Source organism: Cotesia typhae, unplaced genomic scaffold (assembly GCF_013202065.1).
Source record: "Cotesia typhae breed Kobodo isofemale line unplaced genomic scaffold, CoteBio_Ctyphae scaffold_91, whole genome shotgun sequence".
Taxonomy (NCBI): Eukaryota; Metazoa; Arthropoda; class Insecta; order Hymenoptera; family Braconidae; genus Cotesia; species Cotesia typhae.
The window spans coordinates 2835021-2860086 of record NW_027423781.1 but is presented as its reverse complement, the minus strand read 5'-3'; the positions used below and the strand labels follow the sequence as shown (position 1 = coordinate 2860086).

The 25066-nt window shown below is 29.7% G+C and overlaps 1 protein-coding gene and 1 long non-coding RNA gene across 3 annotated transcripts in view; one reads left to right on the top strand and one right to left on the bottom strand.

Annotated features, from left to right (window-relative positions):
* The window catches only part of Chat (Choline acetyltransferase), a 46085-nt gene that overhangs the window by 13447 nt on the left and 7572 nt on the right, over positions 1–25066 (top strand). For both annotated transcript variants that reach the window (XM_074258437.1, XM_074258436.1), the window contains exons 3-5: positions 19646–19818; positions 22109–22289; positions 23063–23237. In XM_074258437.1, coding sequence (XP_074114538.1) covers positions 19646–19818; positions 22109–22289; positions 23063–23237 — 529 coding nt within the window. The remainder of the gene's footprint in view (positions 1–19645; positions 19819–22108; positions 22290–23062; positions 23238–25066) is intronic.
* Positions 10792–12791, bottom strand: LOC141537444 (uncharacterized). Its single transcript, XR_012480926.1, has 3 exons — positions 12715–12791; positions 11640–11793; positions 10792–11503 (listed from the first exon to the last, which is right to left on the bottom strand). It is a non-coding gene; the product is annotated as an uncharacterized LOC141537444 (long non-coding RNA).

Sequence of the window (25066 nt, the reverse complement as noted above, 5' to 3'; positions counted from 1 at the left end):
CCTCTGCCGTCAAACAAATAAATTTATACGCCGCTCTACACATATTGCCGCGCTTCCAGGGCCTAAATTGCCCGAATTTACCAGTTTAGCCGCTCCACATGCGAGAAGATGGGATTGTGCGCCATCTAGCGGTCAAAAGTGATACTAATCGCAATAATTTCTATTTTTAATGAAAATAAAGGTGTATTTTGAAATTTGTGAGCAAAATATGAATTGTTTATCAATTTTGAGGGATGAATGATGAAAAGGACAGAAGAATTGAGCAATTGAGCAAAGGAAAACGTAATCTAGGCAATTTAAATGTTTGTCCCCGTGAACAAGAGGGCTGGGATGGTGGTAGTGATTGTAGTGGTGTAACTGGTTGTCGTACAGACAAGAATAAGGGATGAACGCTGGCTATCGCTCACGTGCTACAGAGTAATCCCTTGTTGAAACAAACGTTAAGCCCTTTGGATTGTCTGCGGTATTGCGTGCTGATACACCACCATTTTTATTCTCTTCTATCTCTCTTGTCGGTGTGTTTGTTTGAGTGTGAGTAAGTGTGTTTAATACAAGTTCGTTACCGTTATCCACCAATTCAACCCTAGTGCCCAACCCCTGTAAATATGTCGCTTATGGAATTGCTCGATTCCGCTAGTCAATGTCGGAAGGAAAACTAGTCCCCTGAGACCAGCCTAACCAAACTTTATTTTGTTGAATTATACGCTCAAAGGGTAACTCTATTTCGATGTTTGCTATCATGAATTCATATTAACGAATTCGAATAAATACTCGGACGATTTTTTCGATTTTATCTGTGACTATATTTATTGAAACAAATATAAAATTTATAATTCTTTTGCTCAAAAAAATTACATTGTTTGCAGAGATGGAGCAAAAATTACAGTTTCAAATAATACGTCATCCCAATTTTTGAATTTTATTAGTTTCTATTTGTGATTTAAAAGTTATAATCTCACACTAATTTTTTGCGAAAAAATTATAAAATTTAGTAATTACAGTCCGACACTGTAATTTTGTTTACAAATTTCTGAAACCTTATCAACTAAGTCGTTATTCGTCGGAATGAGCTTATATCTTAAAAAATGCCAATAGTTCACAAGATACAAGGTAATTTCTTAATTATTGACATTTTTTAAGATCTAAGCTCATCCCGATGTTACACTCATCAAGAGCTTTTATTTGAGTACCCATATCAATTTTTCATATATTTTTTATATATTCATGTACATAATATTGTCACGGTCCTCCTTCATTACCCGTTGAAGGTCCTCACCCTAGCCGCGGTTAGTTATCGACGGATCACGGAGCGCTGTGGTCTAGGATGCTCGCGCAGTAGAAATAAAATTTACACAAGTTCCGGGGCCTAGAAGATAAGTGTTCCGGGGGTGGGGATAATCCCACACGGAAGACGAGTGAAGTTGCCGACCGGAAAAGCGACATTGTGAAGCCGGAGCCCGAGCAACCAACACGAAATTTTAGAAATACCAGGTAAATATTAATATTCCTCGGAGATTCCTGTGGAACCTTCAGAGCGATTATTTTTAACTTATAAAATTGATAATTACTGCTAGGCATTTAGCCAGCCTAATTATCCAATAAAACCGTTCTAACTATCCTGAATTTCCAGATAAAATATTGCTAAATATCCCGAGCTGCGACGCAGTGAACCCGAGTACCGAGAACACCGTGATTTTGGCGGACAAGGTTACTTCTATTAGAAGTCAACGAGAACAAAGAGAGCCGAACTCAAGTGAAGAAATTGTCAAAAATTCTCAGGTACAAAATAAAGTTTAACCTCGGGAAATTATTGCGTCGCTCCCGGAAACTCTAGGCACAGGCCAGGTTCCATCTTCCAATCACCCTACTTGATTAATTAATTAATTATTCGAATTTAATTAAAATATCTAAATTATAAATCGAGGTTAAAATTAGTTAGATTAAAATTTGAACAAATAAAAATTCAATAAGTTGGAAGAATTTCAAAATTAAAAATGAAAGAGGTTAAATTTAGAATTTATATTATTACAAAAATGGTCGATAAAATTTAGATTAAAATTTCAAATCAGAAATTTTGATATCGACAATTTTGAGTTAACTGCGTCATTTATATAAGCGATATTCTGTCTATTAAATTATTACAAATTAGAAATTAAAATAAAACTAAAAGAAATTAAAATTAGAAAATTGCCCAAGTTAGATTAAAATTGACCAATAAAATTAACAAGTAGATTTAAATTAAAATTTACTTTTGGAAAATTATCAAAAATTATAAAATAAAACTATCCTAGACACAAATTCCTTAAATTAGAATATTAAAATTGTTAAATAATAAATTAATTTATAAAATAAAATTAGAAGAGAAAATTTATCGACAAAAGAAGATTTGTTCAATATACTTCGTTAAATAAATTTGTCAAATTCCAGTACGATGATTTTAAAATTAATCAACATAAAATTTAGCCTTGGGAAATTTTTACCAAGTCGAAGACTGTCTCAAATCTTGACTGGAATTCAAAATAGACATAAGCCGATTATTCAGGCAGTTTGAATTCGAGTAAATTTTAGTTAATCTAACATTTTGGTTGAACAAAACGCTACTGTGATATTAATAACTAAGCAACCAGAATTTAAATAAAATTATTTATCGAAGTCAAGTTAGGAACCGGGAGATTTGATTCCCAGGAAGTTATGTTGTAAAAAGTATTTTGGATTTTTAAATAATTGTAAATTAGAGTCAAGTGTATATCAGATAAATTGTTTTATTGAGAATCGTGTGTGTGTGTGTGTGGAAAACATTTTACAGTATATACTCCTCGTTCACGGGCTGTCGAGGAGGTTAGTATTAGCAGGTTGTCGACTAGCGTCATGGTATCCTCCTCTGTCCTAGTCGACTTCAGGTTCCTTAGTCCCGTAGTGAGGGTCCTGTGGACAGCGAAAGGGCTAAGGACGGTATGAACCTTGGGCAGGGGTCCGGGCGACCACCCAGGGCATATCTAGAGTCTTAGAGCGTGAGGGTCCTGTGGACAGCGCGACTTAGTTAGAAACTGCGGTATAGACGCTCCATATGAGGGTACCGTCAGGAATAAGAACTATGATAGAAACTACGATATAGACGCTCCATAAGAGGGTATCGTAGGAATAAGCAACTTTTGTAAGTATGAGTGTGTGTGTGAGAATTGAATCAGAGTTTAACTATTGTCATATTGTTCAAATAAATTGATAATTCGAGTCATTTTTAATTGTTGTTATTTGTGTCAAATATTATAATTTCTCTCGACCCTGTGATATCTCTCTTGCTTGGACCGGTTCTGGAAACCGTGATAAAAATTCCAGTGGCGCCCTAATTATTAAACTCAAATAAAGGGGTGACTAAGGGACGGCTCAAACCCGTTACAATATATAAATAAATGAAAAATTGATTTAGGTACTCAAATGAAAGGTCTCGATGAGTGTAACATCGGAGTGAGCTTATAACTCTAAAAATGTCAATAGTTCACAAGATTATAAAAATATTTCAGCTGGAATATTCACCTGGAAATCTTAATGCTTACAGTTTCATTTATGAATTAATAGTTCCCGAATGAAAGCTCCCAAAATAAAATCTAAGTACTGCTTTCCTATCTCAAGTGACTAAAAATCCACTTAATAATTTTTTATTGAAAAATTTCGCTAAAGATATTAAAATCCTCAAAATTTCAACTGTAAGCTCGACACTTTTTTCTACGGACAATTTTTACTGCAAAAGTTCTAATTATTCAACTTTAGTATTCTTCAATATGAATATTTCCCCTGAAAAAACTAATCGCGACAATAACGAAGCAATTCAGTCCATCAAAAAACAAAAAAAAAAGTACGTTTGAAAATCCTCGTTATTTTAATTGACTTATATCTTAAATTTGATTTTCTTCTTTACTACAACTTGTTCGTCATAGCATCACAAGTTTACATCCATCTTGATCCACCCCTCACTCCCGCGTCTCCTTTTTATACCCATTCTAAAGCGAAGGGTCGGAAAACTTTTTTTTCCCTTTCGCTCGCTCGGGATAGAATTAAAGGTTAATCCCGCGGGCAGAGCGAGACAGCTTTATCTTTAGTACCCGCTCGAGAGAATAAGAAGACAGCGCCCTCTCACAAGCGTGGTATGATGGCATCACTGGTGTCTTGTCTTAGCAATCCTCTGGCTTCGCCTCAGCCTCAGACTAAGACACAACAACCCTCTTTAAAAAAGTAAAATCAAGAGTTTGTTTTCCGGATAAAAATCCAGAGACACCGTAAATATTTACCTTGTTGAATGGTGAGTGTCGAGTGACATCCCGAGTCTATACTACGTAGTACGGCGTAAAGAACCGAGTGGAGGTTAGCTTTAAGAATTCCCTCTTAAATTTTGTCTTATCGTAGTGAATTCTAGAGCCGCTGGAAAGTCGAAATCTTTCGGGTAAATCGATAAAAAACAAATTGTTCTATTCGGTCATTTAAATCTCCGAGGAGACCCGGGAAGAGCTTAATGCAAGTCGATCAATCCCTTTGAATTTTTTATTTCTTACAAGGTTTTTTTTTTTGTTCCTTTATCCTCGTGTAATTTGTCCCGTGTCTTTGTGGCAAAGCCCCTTAGCCCTTAGCCAAGCACCAGGAAAAGAGCACAAAGGATTTTTTTAGGAAAAGGAAGAATTTCAACTGCGCATTTAATAAGATGTGATAATCATAAGTAGAAATTAATTATAAAAAAAATCTTGAGATTTTAGAGCACTAAAAAATTTACAATTCTGAAAAAATAAAACAATTTTTGCAGTAAAGATTGTCCGTGGAAAAAAGTGTAAAATTTACAGATCAAATTGTAGGGATTTTAATATTTTTAGCGAGATTTTTCAATAAAAAATTGTAAAGTGGATTTTCAGTCACTTGAAATATTAAAGTAGTACTTAGATTTTATTTTGGGAATTTTCAGTATTCGGGAACTATTAATTCATAAATGAAACTGTAAGCTTTAAGATTTCCTGGTGGAATATTTTTTGGTTAATTAACAAAATATTTTATACTTTAATAAATAATGTAAATTATACTGTGAACTAGTAAAAGCCGAAGGCTTATAAAAGAGCTGGTAAGTATTACAATCTACACTAGAGTTCTTACACTTTTTTTTGCTAGGATTTACCACTACTACACTAACCAATAAATTTAATTATGGAGGAAGTAGTTTTAGAAAACTTTAAATGTTAAAAGTAAATTCCAAGTTTTTCAATTTTAACAGTTTTAAATTGTAATATTTAAAGGTTGTTAGTAAATCGTTTAAATACGAGAATAACTTGTTTGGTTTTGTTGTTGTGGATTGGCTGTGTGTCTAGAGGATGTGTCTTAAAATTAAGAGGTCGAGTGTTCGAGTCCATCATCGAGTCCAACCGTCAGAACAAATAAAAGTTTGTTACTTTACCAACGAGGATGCAAAAACTGTAACCAACAAGGATTCGAGTGTTATTCCCTCTTTCATTTAAACTATTTTAGATTTCAACGCTGGAAAATTTATAGTTTCAATAAGAATTTTTGGTGTTGGAAAAAGAAACAAAATAACGACTTAGTTGGTAAGGCTTCAGAAATTTGTAAACAAAATTACAGTGTCGGACTGTAATTACTAAATTTTATAATTTTTTCGCAAAAAATTAGTGTGAGATTATAACTTTTAAATCACAAATAGAAACTAATAAAATTCAAAAATAGGGATGACGTATTATTTGAAACTGTAATTATGCTCCATCTCTACAAATAATGTAATTTTTACAGTTCAAAATAGTAAAAGAGTTTCTCTACACTGAGAGGTAAATTTATCTGCTAAAAATAAAAACATGTACTTGGATTTTTTCCGAAACGTTACTATGTATTAATAAATATTAATAAAATATAAATATAAATTTTGTTTCACGCCAATAAATTTGATTGCTGAGAAATAAATGAGAGTCTCGGCACAAAAAAAAATATTTTATTAGTGTTTAATAAAATTTTATTTGATACAAATATGCAATGAGAGACATTTTTATTAGAAAGAAATAAAATTTTCTTAGTATTCAATAAAACGCGTATTAAAATTTTTATCTAAGTCAGTTACAAATTTAAATAGTATTAAATAAAACTTTATTTATATTTTATACGTGTTTATTTACAGACTATACAAATTTATCTTGTCAATAACTGATAAATAGATATGTCAGACGTAAAATTATTTGTACTTCATGTATATAATTTAATTAAAGCAATTTTTCTCACTAGAATAAATTTAGTAGACGCAAACAATATGAAAATATTAAATTTTATCTTTTTATTTATAGTACAAAATTTTAAATAAGTTCGAATTAAATATTTTAAACCTAGATATTTAACAAAATTTCAGAGATTTGGATATTTGTTTAACAACACATAAATTATCAAATAATTAAATTTTTACGATAATAATTTTATTAAAATGTTTTCAAGTTAACAAATTAATTACAGAGTAGTTAAAAAAAATATTTTTAATTTTTTAAGATAAGGAATATTTATAAAAAAAAAAACATTGATATTTTCCACACCGAAAAAAAATTAACTTGAATTAAAAGAAAAATTCTTGAACCAAAAAAATAATTTTGAAGAGTTTAATTGTCTCTGTGCACGAAGAAAAATTCTTGAATCAAGTGAAATTTACTTAAGCCGAGAAATATTTTGTAGTTTAAGAATTTTTCTACTTAAATCAAGAAGCTAACTTTTACTTAATCCAAGTAATTTTTTTATTCTGTTTAAAAATTCGTAAAAAAAAATTTAATATGACCAAATATGACCTGATAGCTCCATTTTTAGCTTTATAAAATTAAATATGCCCATATTTAATTTTTTGTAAAAATTAGTTCTAAAAATTCCGACAGGTGGCGCCTTGTCGTTAAATTTTCTCATTATAAGAGTGTTAATTTTAAAGTATTTAGTATTAAAATCTAAAAAAAATTTTTATTTAGTTTAATCAACTTTGACCTGCAAATTGGCACACATTACCTTAAAAAAAGAGTATGAGAATATATATGAGTACATATTTTTCTAAAATTAATTTTCTTTATTTTTAATCACATCAAATAACAAATTCCAAATAAAAATAAAAGAAAAATCCCTAAAACAAAGGTAATCTTATTTGATCGGTCACAGTGACCCAGATCCTCGAGTTGACGCCTCACCTGTACGAAATTCACCCAGACTTACCCCCACCCTCACACACACGTGTGAAATCTAGAGACCACACCTTTGAGCAGATGCAATCGTTATCGTGGATTCTGCGCAATGCCGCCGAAAATTTAAAATCCTCACCCAGGTGAGAGGAAAAAAAAATTAATCCATCCACCCAAAGTTTTATTCCGCGAACCCCGACTTGTACATCTGACTAGAAAAAAAGGCTTTACATCGTAATTCGCATTAACTTGTATTACAATAAATACGGTTATTTATATTATTAAACTATCAAGAAAACGGAGTTAAAAATAAAGTTTTTTTTTTTTTATTATCAAATATTACAGCAGTTTAACACTGCAGAGGCTAGAAAGTTTAACTACAGTCCGTCAGTGTAAGGCCGGCGTCAAAAGAGGAGGTGAGGGTGGGGGTGGGGGTCGTTCGGGTGCGAAAAAATACCGTGCAGATACCAGAGTGAGAATAGACTTGTATAGCGCTTATTCATAGGTATATTCGGTGATATATATACACAGTAACGTGGATGCATCGATCCACTTGACCTGCCGTACAAATAGACTCCAATGTAACTTTATATTTATATATTGTTGTGTAGAGACTGTTATTTTGTCTCCTGGGTATCAATCTTCCTTCATATTGATTTTATTCGCTTTATTTAGTCGGCAGAATTTTTTTTTCTTTCCAATAAAAGTACTTTTGACCTGGCCCATTTTGCCCCGGGGTCGTTAGAGGATCCAAGGGTACTTAATTCAAGTCATTTGTACGCTTGGTTAAGTGAAATCGGACCAATAGTTTCCAAGATATTCAAGTTTTAAGTTTACAAAGTAACTAGAGGTCGCGGGTTCAAATCCCGAGCAAGTTTTCATCATCATTTTTTTTTCTCAATTTTTTTTTTTTTTTTTTTATAGCTAAGCAAGGCACGTAATTTTATTCAATATTTTTTATTTTTAAGAGACATTTAAAATTTTTTTATGGAAATTTCAAGGAACGAATCTTTATCGAAGACCTATTTTTAGTTTTTAACTAATTTATCACACTCAGAGATATCAGATAGGTAAATTTAACATTGAATATGTATTAAAATGTCTATTGATTTTACCGAAGGATAAGGAAAATTTATTTAACCAGCATAATCCCTTTTTAATGACGTTTAATCTTTTATAAACATGTCTGTCACTCAAAGTAGGTTCGTGACAATTTTTTTATTAAAAATTAAGATTTTAATTATTAATTTTTTTTTTTTTTTTTTTTTTTTTTTTTTTCAATTATACGCGTCATATTTATAGTAACTTTAAAAATATTCCCATGCAATGGATAAAATAATTTAAAATTTATCGGCAAACAATAACGAGTTTCTTTATCGAGTTAATTTAGCGAGTGATTTACGTGTTAGTTAAATAAAACTTATGCCGAGTGTATGTTTAAATCTAATGCAATATTCCTTTCTCCATCCCAGCACATTACACATTTCTACACATATTTTCATGTATACTAAGCATTAAGCATATCCATCCTCAGTTTTATATATTTAATCTTATACATAATAGTATAAAAGCATGATTACATTTTACATTTCTCAGTAACAACTTTCGCACGTCGCTTGCGAAAATATTTTTAAAATAACTGTTTTTTTTTTTTTTTTTTTTTTTTTTTTTGTTAGTTTTATTTTCAATGGGGACGCTTCTTTACTGAATACTAGATTTTCTCTAACGTGTTTCATCAATCTACACACACATTTGTTTGTGTTTAGGTTTATCGTTACATCTTTAATTAAATAATCGTCCCCATGAAAAAAAAAAAAAATAATGATAATTTTTTATTTATTTTTAATTTATTATTTTTAATTGAATTTTATTTATTGTTTATTTTACATTACTATTAATATATATAGATATATCCTGAAGGCATGTGAAATGGACAGCAGGATAAATTTACACTGGGGTGAACAGCAATCCAAGTTATTAATTATAACAGAAAAGGGTCAGAAATTTGCTTCGTAAAGATAATCAAATTATTTTTAACTTTGCGCAAGCCCAAATTCTATTTTTTTTTTTTTTAATTTACTGGAATGATTTATTTTCTTAATATCTAAAAAAATTGTATTTGCTACAAAAAAAAATTATTCACCATCCTAGATCGTCTAAATAAGTCGTCAGAGCTTACATCAACAAAGAAAAAAATTTAACTAAATCGATTGATTTAAGAGAAAAATTCATGAACCAAAAAAATTATTTTAAAGAGTTTCGATGTTTCAACTAAAATATTTCCTCCATGGACCAACTTTTTGACAGTCTGTAAAGTCAAAAAGGCGTATAAAAAAATTTTTTTTCCTCCATCCAAAAAATGTTTTTAACATTTAGATCTGTAAGAAAAGTCAATAAAAAAATTTTTTTTCATACGCCCTTTTGGCTCTAAGACAAACAAATTTTAAAGCTAAAAGGGCGTATCATTTTTTTTTTAATCATAATTAATTATTAGCCTTAAAAAAAAAAAAGTTATAACACCGGTGGAAATAGTGACTTTTAAACTCATTTTATTTAAAAAAATACGGATTTGAAAAAAAAAAAAAAAAAAAAAAAAGCCAAAATAACAGTAACATTCTATTTGAAAAAAAATTAGGAAAACGGTTGACCCTGAAGGCCATCCCTGCAACTTCCCGCTACTTTCGTAATTAAGCACTCAAAATTGTACTTATTACATTTTTGAGTTCTTCGAGCTCAAAAATATAGTTTTCGTATAGTTTTGAACTCTCCGAGCTCAAAAGTCTGATAGAAGTTTAATAAAACACTATTTTTTGAATTTTCAAACCGCAATAACTTTTGGATGAATGAACCGATTTTCACGCAGTTAGCGGCATTCGACGCAGTTTTTCAAATTCTACGATACATTTTTAAATACAAATTGATAAGACCGGAAGTTTCAGTGTAATTCGAAAAAAAAACGCATTTATTCGATTTCTTTCGTCAACGATAACTCACGAACGAATCAACCGATTTTGACCGGCTTGGTGGCGATCGACGTGGTTTTTTGATGTTAAGAGCTGATTAATTTTTGGAATTGATCAATCGAGCCGTTTAAAAGTTATTAAAAAAAAAACTTGATTTGAAAAAATTTTTTTTCGTAGTTTTTTTAAGATTCCTCAAAATCTACCGGCCGGAATCGGTCCAAATTGTATTCAAAATCTAAGTTTGGTTAAGCCCTTTCAAATGACACCAACCGCGATCAAATTGACCAAGCCGTTCAAAAGTTATGAGAGGTTTACACACACACACACACACACACACACACACGCGCGCGCGCGCGCGCGCGTGCATACATACATACATACATACAGACACACAGACACCATCGCGGAAATAGTCAGGGAAGCTTCCTAGGACCTCAAAACGTCAAGATCTGATGAAAACTCGATTTTCGGAAAACGGAGTAAAAAGAGTAACTTCCCGATTTTTGAAAATTTTCAATTTTCTTAGCGGGAAATTTAAAATTCTTTGACAGAATTGGAAAAAAAACTAGTAGAATAAAAAAGAATATTTTTTTTTATTTAATAAAAAAAAAAAAAAGTAATGTTAAATTCCATCGAAACACCTTTTGAGCATTAAGATCACTCTGATCTGATAAATATATCCCAAAGTTTTATTTAATTAACTATATAATGTTCATCATAATTACAGAATTGATCTGGCATAATAAAAAATTATTATTATATTAATAAACGTATTTGTTAATGATAATGAATAAATTAATTATATTAATAGACATTAAAGATTGAAGCATTCTTCAGATGGTGCAGATAATAGTCGATAATTCAGCGTTTGCGCTAAAATAGGGAGAAAATGAGTGATGATTATCGATAAAGGAGAAAGTGAAATGCTCATCTAAGAGGTCGGGACTCCCGTGTTTACTACAAAGGTGTACTATAATATGTACAATGTACAATATACAACATAAATAATATATTACACACTCAGGCACCCTCTCTACGAGTATCATCTATCATCCATCTCCTGTTATCCACTCTCTCTATATATATAGAGAGGATATGATGGTACAAATTTGGATCTTTAGATTTTCAGTAGTTGGTAGAGTTCGCAGAGTTCATCTGTCTGTTGAAATCACCGTAACTTGACACGAAAACACAATATAACGTTAGTGTCGATATCTCGTATCCAGTATCTCCAATAACACACGCGTGCTAAAGTTTAAATATTTTTAAAAATTATAAAAGTTTAAAGACGCTAATGTCAAATTTCCCTCCAGCTGATTTAAATCATCAGGATTCTCTAATTGTTGTTCAATATTTTCTCTGAAAAATATAATTATAAATTTAAAACTGTAAAAATATTTGTTAATAATTATTAATTATAATTGCACTGTAAAAATCGGGAGTAAATAATTAAAACACTTTAAGTACAGAATAAATCTGGAATTTTTTTTCTTACCCAACACTGTCATCATCTTTGACATAAACTTTTCTGAACAATCCTCCGTCTCGATGAAAAAAATGTTTAAAACTTTAATAGAGCTCATTCTGACTGTAATTAGACTTTACGGGGGGCAAATGCAATCTACTAAACACCCTTGTTCTCTTATGAGCTAAAAAATTAATATTCATCAAATTTTAATTAACAAAAAATATATTTTGGTATTTTTTATTTATTTATTTAACTTAAGCACGTTAATGCGCTACGCTAGAGTCAAATAAAGACTAAATTTTTACGAAATTTGTTGGAGTCTAGAGAAAAATTTTTAAATATATATCAATAATTTTACAATGATTTATAACTATTTTTTATTTATCCTAAATATTTTTTTGGCATTTATTGCAAAATATCAGTAAATAAATCTTAGTCGTTAATTTGAGGTGAATTTTAATTGTTAATTAAATTAAATTAGGCAATATCGGTATTTTTAATCATATAATTAGGTGGATGTCAACGCACACTTATTGACAGATTAAACAGTGAACCTTTACAATGTTTTTACGGTCAGTGTGCTTGTGTATATTTATATAGTAAGCTTCTAAGCCTGTCTTTAAATTCGATTAAAAATCAACCAAAATAGTTTTAATTATATCAAATAAAATAATAAATATTTAATTAAAACGTTTGTCAAGACAATTTTTTCAATTGAATTATATTAACTACATGAATCAAATAATATTTTAAAGATTATTTATTATAGTTTATACTTTAATAATATAAATATTATAATTTTAATTTAAAAGGAATACCGATTTGTCATAAAATTGTATGTTAGAAATTTTATTTTAAATCATTAATAACTTTTTTAAGTAATCGATAAAGAGTTTTTAACTTTTTCGAAAAGATAACTACATAATTAAACTTATTGAAACTCAAAAATTTAAATTTTCATCTATTATTAACTCTCACGCATGAACGTCCTTAACAATATTGCTTTTAAGTAATTTACAATTTTCACTAAAGTCTAGCTCACAATTGTTCTTTAGCTTAAAATTTAAAAAGAAGTTGCAACATAAGTATTATAAATACTTACAGCGAAAATAATAATCATCATAACAAACATTCGCGTGTTATATAGACGGGTAGAGGACTCAAAGATACAAGGGTCGGATCAGATCAAACCTAGCTGCAACGCACTTGATCTCTTCTCTATATACAAACATAATAATACACTCAGTACATAACTTGTACGGCTGCTCTATCAGTTTCAGTTTTGGTTATTATTGTTAGTTAAATTAACCATATATGTAATCCATAATACATAACATAAAATATCTAATGTTTGTATTTATGTAATAAAGTAATAATAATTGTTGTTTGTATTCTCGGGTTAATTGTTTAAGAGTTTGCTAACATTAGTAATTAACTATGGGAATTGTTTGCTAATACTTGCTTACAATTATAATTATGAGATACACGGTAAGAAAATGAAAATTATTTTTTACAATTTAACTATCGTTAATTTTATTCAAAAAATAATAATAGCAAGAACAAGAGATTTAAATAGTTCAATGAACAGTCGGTTTTTTTAAAAGAAATTTGAGGAAGGAAGAAGGTAGGAGGTTGGTATCGTTGGTAACTTTGCAGTACACGAAAAAACAAATCGGAATTTTGGTTGAAAAACTACATGTATCGATTGAAGATAATATAGCTCTTAAGCCAAGAAAATCTAAATCAAGACAAGAAATTCTTAAAGCAAAATAATCATTTGTCTTCCAGAATAAATTTTTCGATAAAGAAAATATCTCTTGAGTCAACATAAATTTTCTATCAATGTATTGGAAAATACAGAGGCAGCACTGGAAATTTTAAAAATAAATACAAGAATAATAATATTTTTACATCTTAACTTTTATTCTCTTACTATTCACGATAGTAATATGTCAAAGTATAATAATTAAGAATTTTGACTTTGATATTTATCATTTCATACCTAAAAAATTTCATACCCAAGCAACGTTAATATTTACACAGTAAAATGGTAAATTTTAAACGCAGCACTAAAAATGAAACTATAATTATTGCTTCGACTGGTAAAATATATACACTAGTCACAAAAATTAAGGGATATAAAAAAAATTCCAAATTTTTTGGTGATTTTCAGCGAGCTGTAACTCCGAGGATAATGATCGCACAGAAAAAAAAAAAAAAGCAAATTGTAGCTCCAAGTGTCTAGTTTTTAGATATGACCATGAAAATTTTTGTCATCGTCAGGTCTGGAGAAATCCTAAGAAAACTACTGAAAAAAATTTTTCGAAATTTTTTTTCGTCTTAAAAAAGGTCTACGGGCTTCAAAAAAATTTTTTCGATTGTTTCATTTAAAAGTTCTTTTAGTAAATTTAATACCCTTTAATTTGACGTAATCAAAAAGCCTGTACGATAATTTGCCGCGGAGTTATCGTCAATCAAAGCAAAAAGTTTTTTTGACTTTGGAAATTAATAACTCTGGAAATAATGACCGTATAGGAAATCGAAGTAGGGTTTTGAAAACTACACAATATTCTCTATAAGAAAACGTAAACCGCTTTTGAAGAAAAAATTTTTTTGAATTGAAAACTCGGACTGAAAAAAGACAAAAATTCGCATAATTAAGGATATTTGGATAACTTGGTATAACTTTGGATAAAATGGATGAACGAAGGATATCGTTGGTAATTTTTAACTTCAAAGTGTCCCCTAAAATCCCTAAGAAATTCAAAGCGCTGCGATTTTTTGTTCGTAGTGCCCAGAAGCTTCAAATTCTGTGTTTTCGCAAAAATCACCATTATGAGCAATTTTGTGATTTTTATTCATTTTTCCATTGAAAAAAATTTTTTTCAAAATTCTTTATTTTTTCGATCAAAGAGATTGATTTTTCAAGAAATTTGAAAAAAAAAAATTTTCAATTTTTTCGAAAATTTTTTTATCAAAAATTTTTTTTTAATTTTTTTTTTTATCATCTTCAGAATGCTTCACTATTGTCAAAAAAATTAACTCAATTTTTTCTGTCCGCTACAACTGCCTTAGTTTTAAATCTCATTTTAAAAATTCAATAAAAACAAATTGATATACCCCCGCGGAGTTCGGCTTTTCCTCACACAAAACTTGAATTTTACATTTTCTTTTTAGCCTAAATTCCTTACGTGAATTTTATGTAAGCTTTTCTTTGATAAGCACCTTTTGATATGCCTCGTCGACATTTAGCTGCCACAGATGTGGCTCGCATTGTTACCCTCCTTCAAGAGGGCTACAGTCAGGTGGAAGTAGCAGCTTCTATGGGAGTGAGCCAGTCCATTATCAGTCGGGCCTATGCCCGATTTAACGCGACTCAAAGTTACGATCGTCGTCCGGGTCAAGGTAGACTACGAATCACTACCGAGCGTGATGATCGAGCTATCATTCGAGAAGCTCGTCGAAACCCTACTGCGCATGCCCACACGATCGCTCATCAATTTCGCAATCGTCGACAACGTCCTCCCCAACAACACATATCGGCATCGACGGTTCGAAATCGCTTTCGAGAGCAAGGACTACGCGCTAGACGCGCAAATCGCGTGCCTATGCTCACTCCACGACATCGCCGAGCCCGATTGGCCTATGCTCATGATCATCACCATTGGGGTCGTAGACAGTGGACCAGTGTATTATGGACTGACGAATCTCGATTTTGTCTTCATGGCAGCGATAGACGATCTCTCGTTTGGCGCCGTCGTGGAGAACGAGATCGGGATGGTTTTACGAGACCAGTTACAGCTTTCAATGGTGGATCAGTCATGGTGTGGGCAGGCGTGTCCTTCAATACCAGAACCCCGTTGGTCATCGTTCGTGGGACGTTGACTGCCGATAGGTACGTCGACGAAATTCTGAAGCCACACGTCCTGCCTATGCGCACACGCATGGGGGCAAGACGGTTCATTTTGATGCAGGATAATGCTCGTCCTCACACTGCAGTTCGTACGCGAACTTTTCTCCGCGCCAACAACGTAACAACGCTTAATCATCCAGCGATGAGTCCTGATTTGAACCCAATTGAGCATGTTTGGGACATGCTTGGGCGTCGATTGCGGCGAGACTATCCGCAACTGCACAATCTTCATCAGTTGACTCAAGCGTTGTTACGTTGTTGGCAAGGAATTTCGCAACGTGATATTCGACGATGCATCAACATGCAAGAGCGTTTACGAGCTGTGATTCGGAACAGAGGTGGCAATACACGGTACTGAGCAGTTACTGCCGTGCGTACAGAGGTCATTCGGCAGCTGCAAACAGACAAACACGCAGACAAAGACACACACACACACACACACGTGAGTGTGTGAGAAGCGTAAATCCGACCGAGCAACCGTCACGTGGTACGGTTTGGGTAACGCTAATGCCGGCGGTAAAACAACAGTCGAAAAAAATTGAGAAAATTTCGAAAAAAATTTTCGAAAAAAATTGAAATTTTTTTTTCAAATTTCTTGAAAAATCAATCTCTTTGATCGAAAAAATAAAGAATTTTGAAAAAAAAAATTTTTTTCAATGGAAAAATGAATAAAAATCACAAAATTGCTCATAATGGTGATTTTTGCGAAAACACAGAATTTGAAGCTTCTGGGCACTACGAACAAAAAATCGCAGCGCTTTGAATTTCTTAGGGATTTTAGGGGACACTTTGAAGTTAAAAAATTACCAACGATATCCTTCGTTCATCCATTTTATCCAAAGTTATACCAAGTTATCCAAATATCCTTAATTATACGAATTTTTGTCTTTTTTCAGTCCGAGTTTTCAATTCAAAAAAATTTTTTCTTCAAAAGCGGTTTACGTTTTCTTATAGAGAATATTGTGTAGTTTTCAAAACCCTCCTTCGATTTCCTATACGGTCATTATTTCCAGAGTTATTAATTTCCAAAGTCAAAAAAACTTTTTGCTTTGATTGACGATAACTCCGCGGCAAATTATCGTACAGGCTTTTTGATTACGTCAAATTAAAGGGTATTAAATTTACTAAAAGAACTTTTAAATGAAACAATCGAAAAAATTTTTTTGAAGCCCGTAGACCTTTTTAAGACGAAAAAAATTTCGAAAAATTTTTTCAGTAGTTTTCTTAGGATTTCTCCAGACCTGACGATGACAAAAATTTTCATGGTCATATCTAAAAACTAGACACTTGGAGCTACAATTTGCTTTTTTTTTTTTTTCTGTGCGATCATTTTCCTCGGAGTTACAGCTCGCTGAAAATCACCAAAAAATTTGGAATTTTTTTTATATCCCTTAATTTTTGTGACTAGTGTATTTTAAAAGTAGAATTTTTACTCTTTCAAATGTTACGGAGTTATATCCACTTGTAATTTTGAAAAAATCGAAATTTTATTTTTGCATATTTTGAATGTATATATATATTCGAGAATATTGCCTGTAAATTTCAAAGTAATCCGGTAAATAATTTCGGAGTAATGAGCGTATTTGTAAAGAAGATTCCGAGCGTTTGAAAGTAGGCGGAACCGTAACTTTAAATAATAGCCAAAACTTTAAATGCGTTTTTCTCGAAACGATGTTTTCAAAGTCGGTGAGGAATATTTCTCCGAAACGGCTTGACCGATTGACTTGAAATTTTCACAGGATCTTCTTCTGTTTCTGATAAAAATTTCGATTTTTTAAGTCACTTTAAAGTGTAAATTTTCGTGCAACAAAAGTTTTTTTTGTTGGGAAGCCGCCATTTTGTCTAAAATCAAAACTTTGACTATTTCTTCGATCATTACCTGTATTTATTTATCCTAAAAGAAATCCTTTTGGTTTTTTTTTATTTAAAATAATTTGGATCAGAGATATCTTCCTCACCGCCAGACACCTTTTTGTGGAGGACCTTCAGGAGATCTTCTACAGGAACGATGGAACCCAATATTTTTATTAATAAAATATGAATTCTTAGAATACGTTAAATTCGCTAAATGTTCATATATTTTATGTATATATTCAATAAGAAGCCTCTCCAGAAAAAATTAACCAAAAAACACATTTTTTCGAACTTACAAGTGGATATAGCCCCTTAAATTCTCCCAGAGTGACACCCCCTTCTCATAATATAGGTTATGTATTGAAACGGCAATTTTTACTGTTTGAAACAACAAAAATTACGACAGTAAGTTGAAAAATTTCGTAAATAAATAGTAAATTTTTTTCTAAAATATTTTCAAGTTACCCGTAATAAAAATCTAATCCAGCATTACGATAGTTTGCTAATCAATAATTATCGATTAGAACAATGTTATCATTTAGATAAGTAGTTGCCAATATAAATTGAAGGTTAAACACATCATCATAACGGAAATGATCAAAAGGGAGGGGAAGGAGAAGACCAAAACAAAGATGAGAGATCAAAGGACCTATTTGACTATTTGTCTTAATGGAGGGACGTCGATCAGGTTAGATAGGTCAAAAGGTCACTTGGTAATAATAGAAGTCATCAATGTAATGATATCTACATTAAAAAAAAAAAAAATTAATTGGTTCAAACAAAAAATTTTCAATTTTGATTTAATTTTATTTTAATATATTTAATCCACTATATTATTATAGTCGATCAAATATATTGAATTAAAAATAATTTTCTATAATAATAAAACTAAATAATAATCCGGAGTTGGCTTAGCGAATAAAGTAAAGTTAATTATTAATTTAAGCTTTAGATAGGTGGTAGGACGTGTGTAGACAAGAGTGAGTAATTTAACACGTTGTATACCAGAGACACGGAGGAGGTGTACAGGCTAATGAAGTATCCCGTTAAACTGGAAACCCGACGACCAAACTCACCCCCTATATGCCCCCCTTCATTCCCGGCCCGAGCGATTCTTCCACAGTATGTAATATGTGGTAGTATAGAACGTGCAGTGAACTGTATGATATAGTGGTCATACACACTATTACTCATCTCACCATCACTCATCACTTTCCCTCCTCCGACCCTTTTTACTCTATTATCCATCAAGTTGTATCAACTTGATACAAAACATTGACAAAAACTATCAGATATATTCATCGCCTTAATTGCTAATTTTTTAGTATTATTATTATTATTATCTATATTAATAAGAGAATAAGAAAAATTTTGTCTTCAGAATAGTCATATGATAAAATCGGTTTTTTTTAGTGAAATTTAATTTCATTGCAAAGGTTTTGACTTGAATTTGTACCTTTTCAAGGTTTCATATCATTTTAATTAATAGTCAACTTACTATGATAAGTATTTAGGCTGCATTCGAAAATGCTCTTAATTATGTATCTAGAGATGCATAATTAAGAAATCACTTTGTATCTTATCAACTATTGACATTTTTAAAGATATAAGCTCATCCCAATGTTACGCTCATCGAGACCTTTCATTTGAGTACCCACATTAATTTTTCATATATTTTATATATTTATATATATTCTATATATGTATATATGAAAAATATATCAAAAATGCATGTGGGTACTCAAATGAAAGCTCTTGATGAGTGTAACATCGAGATGAGCTTATATCTTTAAAAATGTCAATAATTAAGAAATTACCTTGTATCGTGTGAATTATTGACATTTTTAAAGATATAAGCTCACTCTGACATTACACTCATCGAGACCTTTCATTTGAGTACCCACATCAATTTTTCATACATTTTATATATATATATATATATATATATATATATATATATATATATATATATATATATATATATATATATATATATAAAAATCTATCAAAAATGCATGTGGGTACTCAAATAAAAGCTCTTAATGAGTGTTGCATCGGAATGAGCTTATACCTTAAAAGAAGTCAATATTTAAGAAAGTACCGTACAATTTAACAAGAATTATTATTTAATAAAGCAAAATTTTATTTATCTATAGTTCACAAGTTTCGGCAGTCACATAGTGACTGCAAGGTTATTATTTATTAATATTAATATTATTTAACAATATTATTAATATTAGTATATATTTTGTTTTTATAATTCCAGGCAACAGAGTGGTGGTTGAATGACATGTACATGTCAATATCCCTGGCATTACCGATAAACAGCAATCCAGGCTTGGCAGCAAAGCCAAAAGTTTTCCAGAACCAACAGGAATCTGCAGTTTTTCTGGCAAGATTTTTGATGCAACTTCTGGACTATCAGGAAAAATTGGACAGGTAAATTAAATTTTGGACAAAATATTCTTTTTTTTTTTTTTTTAAACGCAATAATGTTTGATTAAAAAACAATCTATTTTTGACAATAAAAAAATATATAAACTTCACAATAAATTTAATAAACTTCACTAAAATTTTTCAAACTTTTGGATAACAATTTTTAATCTAAAAAAAAAAAAATATTTTCGTTACATTAAAAATTGAAGATTTATTTTTAATTTAATTTAATTCTTAACAAGATTGAATTTAATTCTTTTCAAAATAAATAAGAATTCGCAAAAAAAATTCACTGTTAAATTTTTTATTAAAAAACTTTTGATTTAAAAAAAAAGTTATCGACAAAAGACTATATTTACCTGAAAGTTTGACAAACAAAAGTAATAAATAATGCAAATGTCATAAAAACACACTTTTAGGGGTTAGTTGGTGATTAAATTATGAATAATTTATTTATTTTTTACACCTAATGAAATAAATAAAAAGAATAGGAAATTTGTTTTATGTAATTTCATTTAAATATTATTTATAGTAACTCGGTCAGTACTATTACGAGACACACATATTGATCGATATGATAATTCTTAGAAATATAATAGTATATACAGATATAGATACCTTTAAATTAAATATAAAATAATTGTAGTTTTAGTCGCTGCGTTTATATCAAGAGTTATAAAAAGAAATTTGCTTATTTCTTTATCTTTAGGTTAAATGGTTAATGGTTAATGTTATCATTTCGTTACATGTATTTTAAATTTGAATTGAGCTACTTTTAATAAAAATGGAGAAAAAGTTTTTTAAAAAGACAGAATGAATGTATGGAGAATTATGAGAAATGTATAATCTGCGGATTTACTGAGATTTTAAGTGAAATTAGAGAAGTAGAGAAGTTAAGAAGTAGAAACGGAAATAGAGTTCGTTGTTAATTCAAAAGTTTCGAGGATTTTAGATCACAGAGCGTCCGGTTTCCGGTTCCGGAGTTAAATTTAACTTTTGTTCACATGTAAATTTTTTTTTGTTATTATCATTATTACGGATAAATATTAATATTGATATCAATATCATTATAAGTATCATAACAGTTGAAAATGTCAATGATGTAATAAATATCTTCATCATTATCAATATCACAATAAATATCAAGAACATAATTTCCATTCATGATAAATATCATGATATTCGTGATGAATATCACGATAGCCATGATGAATATCACGATATATATGATGAATATCATGATATGCATTATGAATATCACTATTAGTATTATCATCATCAATGCTATAATGAACATTATCATCGAAATTTTATAATCATATTCATTATTATCAAGAATATCACGGCCATGTTCAATGTAATGATAAATATCATTTTCATTATCATTGTCTTAATGAAATATTATTATAAATATAAATATCATAACTGCTGGCAACATCAATTATATAGTAAATATACTTATCATTATCAATATCATAATAAATATCATTATCGTTATCAATATCATCAAGAATATCATTTCCATTTACTACATCATGATAAATGTCACTATCAGTATTATCATTGTCATTGCTATCACGAAAACTATTATCAATATTAGTATCATGAAAAATATCATATTCAAATTCATTATTATCAAGAATATCACGGAGATCTTCAATGTCATGATAAATATCATTATCATGAATATCTTTATCATTATCATTATCACAACAAATGTTATTATCATTAACAATATCATCAAGAATATTATTTCCATTCCCTATATCATGATGAATATCACTATCAATAATATCATTACTCTTATCATTGTCATGATGATTTATCATTGTCAATACTAGTGTCATTAATGATTGATATTATGAACATCATAAAAAATATCACTATCATTATCAATGTCATGATAAATATCACTATCAATAATATCATTACCATAATTGTCATCTTCATATCGAATATCATCATCATTACCAATAGCATCAAGAATATTATCAATATTGATGCAATGGAGAATATCACTATCAATATGTTTTAACTATCATATTTAAGAAAATTTATTCGTTACATAACTGATCAGCAAAAAAAATTATTAACATAGATCTTCGAATTTCCTAGTGTTCTACTACAAGTAATAGTTGCACCACTAATCACAATCATTACAAGTAATTCTTCTCTTAAAAAAAAAAAAAATAAATAAAATAAAATTTAATTATACAATAACCTCAACAATAATCATCGTTATTACAAAGTTATTGTTCAGTAAAAATAAAATCTTCTAATACGTTAAAATTAGGAAAGAGCTTGAAGTGGAGCGTGTAAAATCACGTGATGGTAAATCAATGCAACCACTGTGTATGGCTCAACACTACCAAATTCTCCGCATATACCGCAAGCCTGGAGAAACAGTCGATGAACAAATAATACTCGACAGAGCTACTTCTGGTGATCATATTATCGTCGCTCATTACAACCAAGTATGTATTTCAAATTTTTTAATAAAAAAAAAATTCCACAAATTTAGTGATTCATATTATTATTAAACCGTTTATTTACTCAATCACCGTAATCTGAAACTCTCACAATACTCTAGCATTAAATTACATTACAGTACATCCATTACATTACATTATACATTGTGTTGCATTATATTACCAACTATAAACAAGTGTGCCGCAGTACATAAATATATATATATATATATATATATATATATATATATATATATATATATATATATATATATATATATATATATATATATATATATATATATATATATATATATATATATATATAGCATCAGCAAATCACCTGATGCTCCAGCAGACTCTCTATCTTTTAAATAACTATCACTTTCATTAAATATCTTTTAAATTCTGCGGTTCGGCTTTTTTTTTTTTTTTTTTTTTTTTTTGATGATTCTCCATCTAATTAACTTATTAACATACGCATTATATAACAAGACAAATGTCCGTTGTCCGTGCACATAAACATTTATATTATATTATATATTACTGGATTATTTTCTATTTCATTTTCTAATTTTACCAAACAAACATTTTTATTTATTTATTTACAATATTATAATAATGTTAATTCGTTGAAAGTTTTCTCACGTGAAAGTATTTTTACTCCTCTAATAATTTGTCTACATATTTAAATAATAATAATAAAATGCATGATAATTTTTAAAAAATTTTATAGATTTATTATTGTCATTATTATAAATGATATTTTTTGTAATTAGTTCTACAGTGTCCCGGTGAGAGCTTCCGATCGTGACAGAATAACGGAAGCTGAAATGGTACAGCAATTGCTGAAGATAATGGAGACTCCCGCGGATCCACGAACTCCTCCCGTGGGTGTATTGACGGCAGCTAAACGACCGGTTTGGGCACGAGCACGTCAAGAATTATTGAAAAGTAATCATTGTGATTTGTGATGGGTTTCCGATTAGCTATTGCTTGTACGCTTTTAGCATGTATATCAGTATTAATATCACTATTATTGGAGACGTCACGACCAATATTGTTAATGTCAATTTCATAAGGATGTCACTGTCAGTATCAATGTCATGATGGATATCACTAGGAATATTACTATTGTTATAAATATGGCTGTTAATAACATCAATATCATTGCTATTGCTATCATAAATATCATTGTTATCACTATCAATGTCAACAATATCATTGCATGATGAATATCACTCAAATTATTATTATTATTACTATTATTATCAAAATCAGAATAAACAGCACTGTTAATGTCACCATCATTATAAATATCGTAGTGTTCATCATTTTCAATATCATTACAATCATTGCATGGTGAATATCATTATTAATATCATCAATATCAATGAGATTATAAATTATTGTTGTCATAAACACAGTTGATATTATTTTTTGTCATAAGAAATGATTAATATCATTATCATTATTAATATCATGATGAATATCGCTGTTAATATCAAACTTACCATAAATATCATGATGATTGTAACTATCAACTGTATTTATCATGATAACGATTTCATAGTGAATATCACTATTAATATTATCATTACTATCATTATCAATGTCATGGCCATCATTATCAATATCAATGATATCGTTACATGATAAATAGCACTTGAAGTATTATTATTATTATCATTATCAAAATCAGGATAAACGGCACTGTCAATGTCACCATCATTATAAATATCGTAGTGGTCATCATTGTCAATATCATTATCATTGCATGATGAATATCACTGTTAATATCATCAATATCGATGAGACGGTGAATTATTACTATCATAAACATAGTTATTATATTTGCCATAAGACATGATCAATATCATTATAATTATTACCATCATGATGAATATCACTATTAATATCACCAATACTATTTTCATCATGAATTATGAATATCATCATGATAATTATCACTGAATATGGCATGGTGAATATCACTCCAAATATTACTATTGTAACAAATATCGCTGTTAATATCATCACTATTAAAAACAATTTCATTGCATGATGAATATCACTCAAAACATGACTTTCATTATGAAAATCAGGATGAACGGCAATGCTTATGTCACCATCATTGTCAATATCGTAGTGGTCATCATTGTCCATATCATTATTATCATTAATCGATACCATGATGAATATCACCGTAAAAATCAAACTTGTTATGAATATCATAATAATTGTCATTATTCATACCAGTCATATTCATCTCATGATGAATATCACTATCAATATCATCAATACTATTCTTATCATGAATCATCAATGTCATGATAAATATCACTGTCTATGACATTATGAAAATCATCGTTTGTAAATGTTGTAATGAACATTACGATTAATATCGATGGCATGATGAATATCGCTATCGATGTCAACATGATGATGAATTATCCCTGTCATAAATATCATTATCATCATCCATGCGATAATTTAATAATATTATTGATATCATCGGCTTGATAAATATCGCTATCAATATTGGCAATATCAATGCTACAGTGAATATCACTATTGACATCATCAATATCAATATCATATGATAGATTTTAATACCATTAATATCATTATTCTTTATTTCATAATAAACATCGGAATTATTATCGTCATTGTCAATATTAATATCATCACTATCATAAATATCATGTGATTTTTAATGATAGATACAAATTACAAAAATTCTATCGTTGCATTGCAATAAATTTTTAGTCATCCGATAGTCA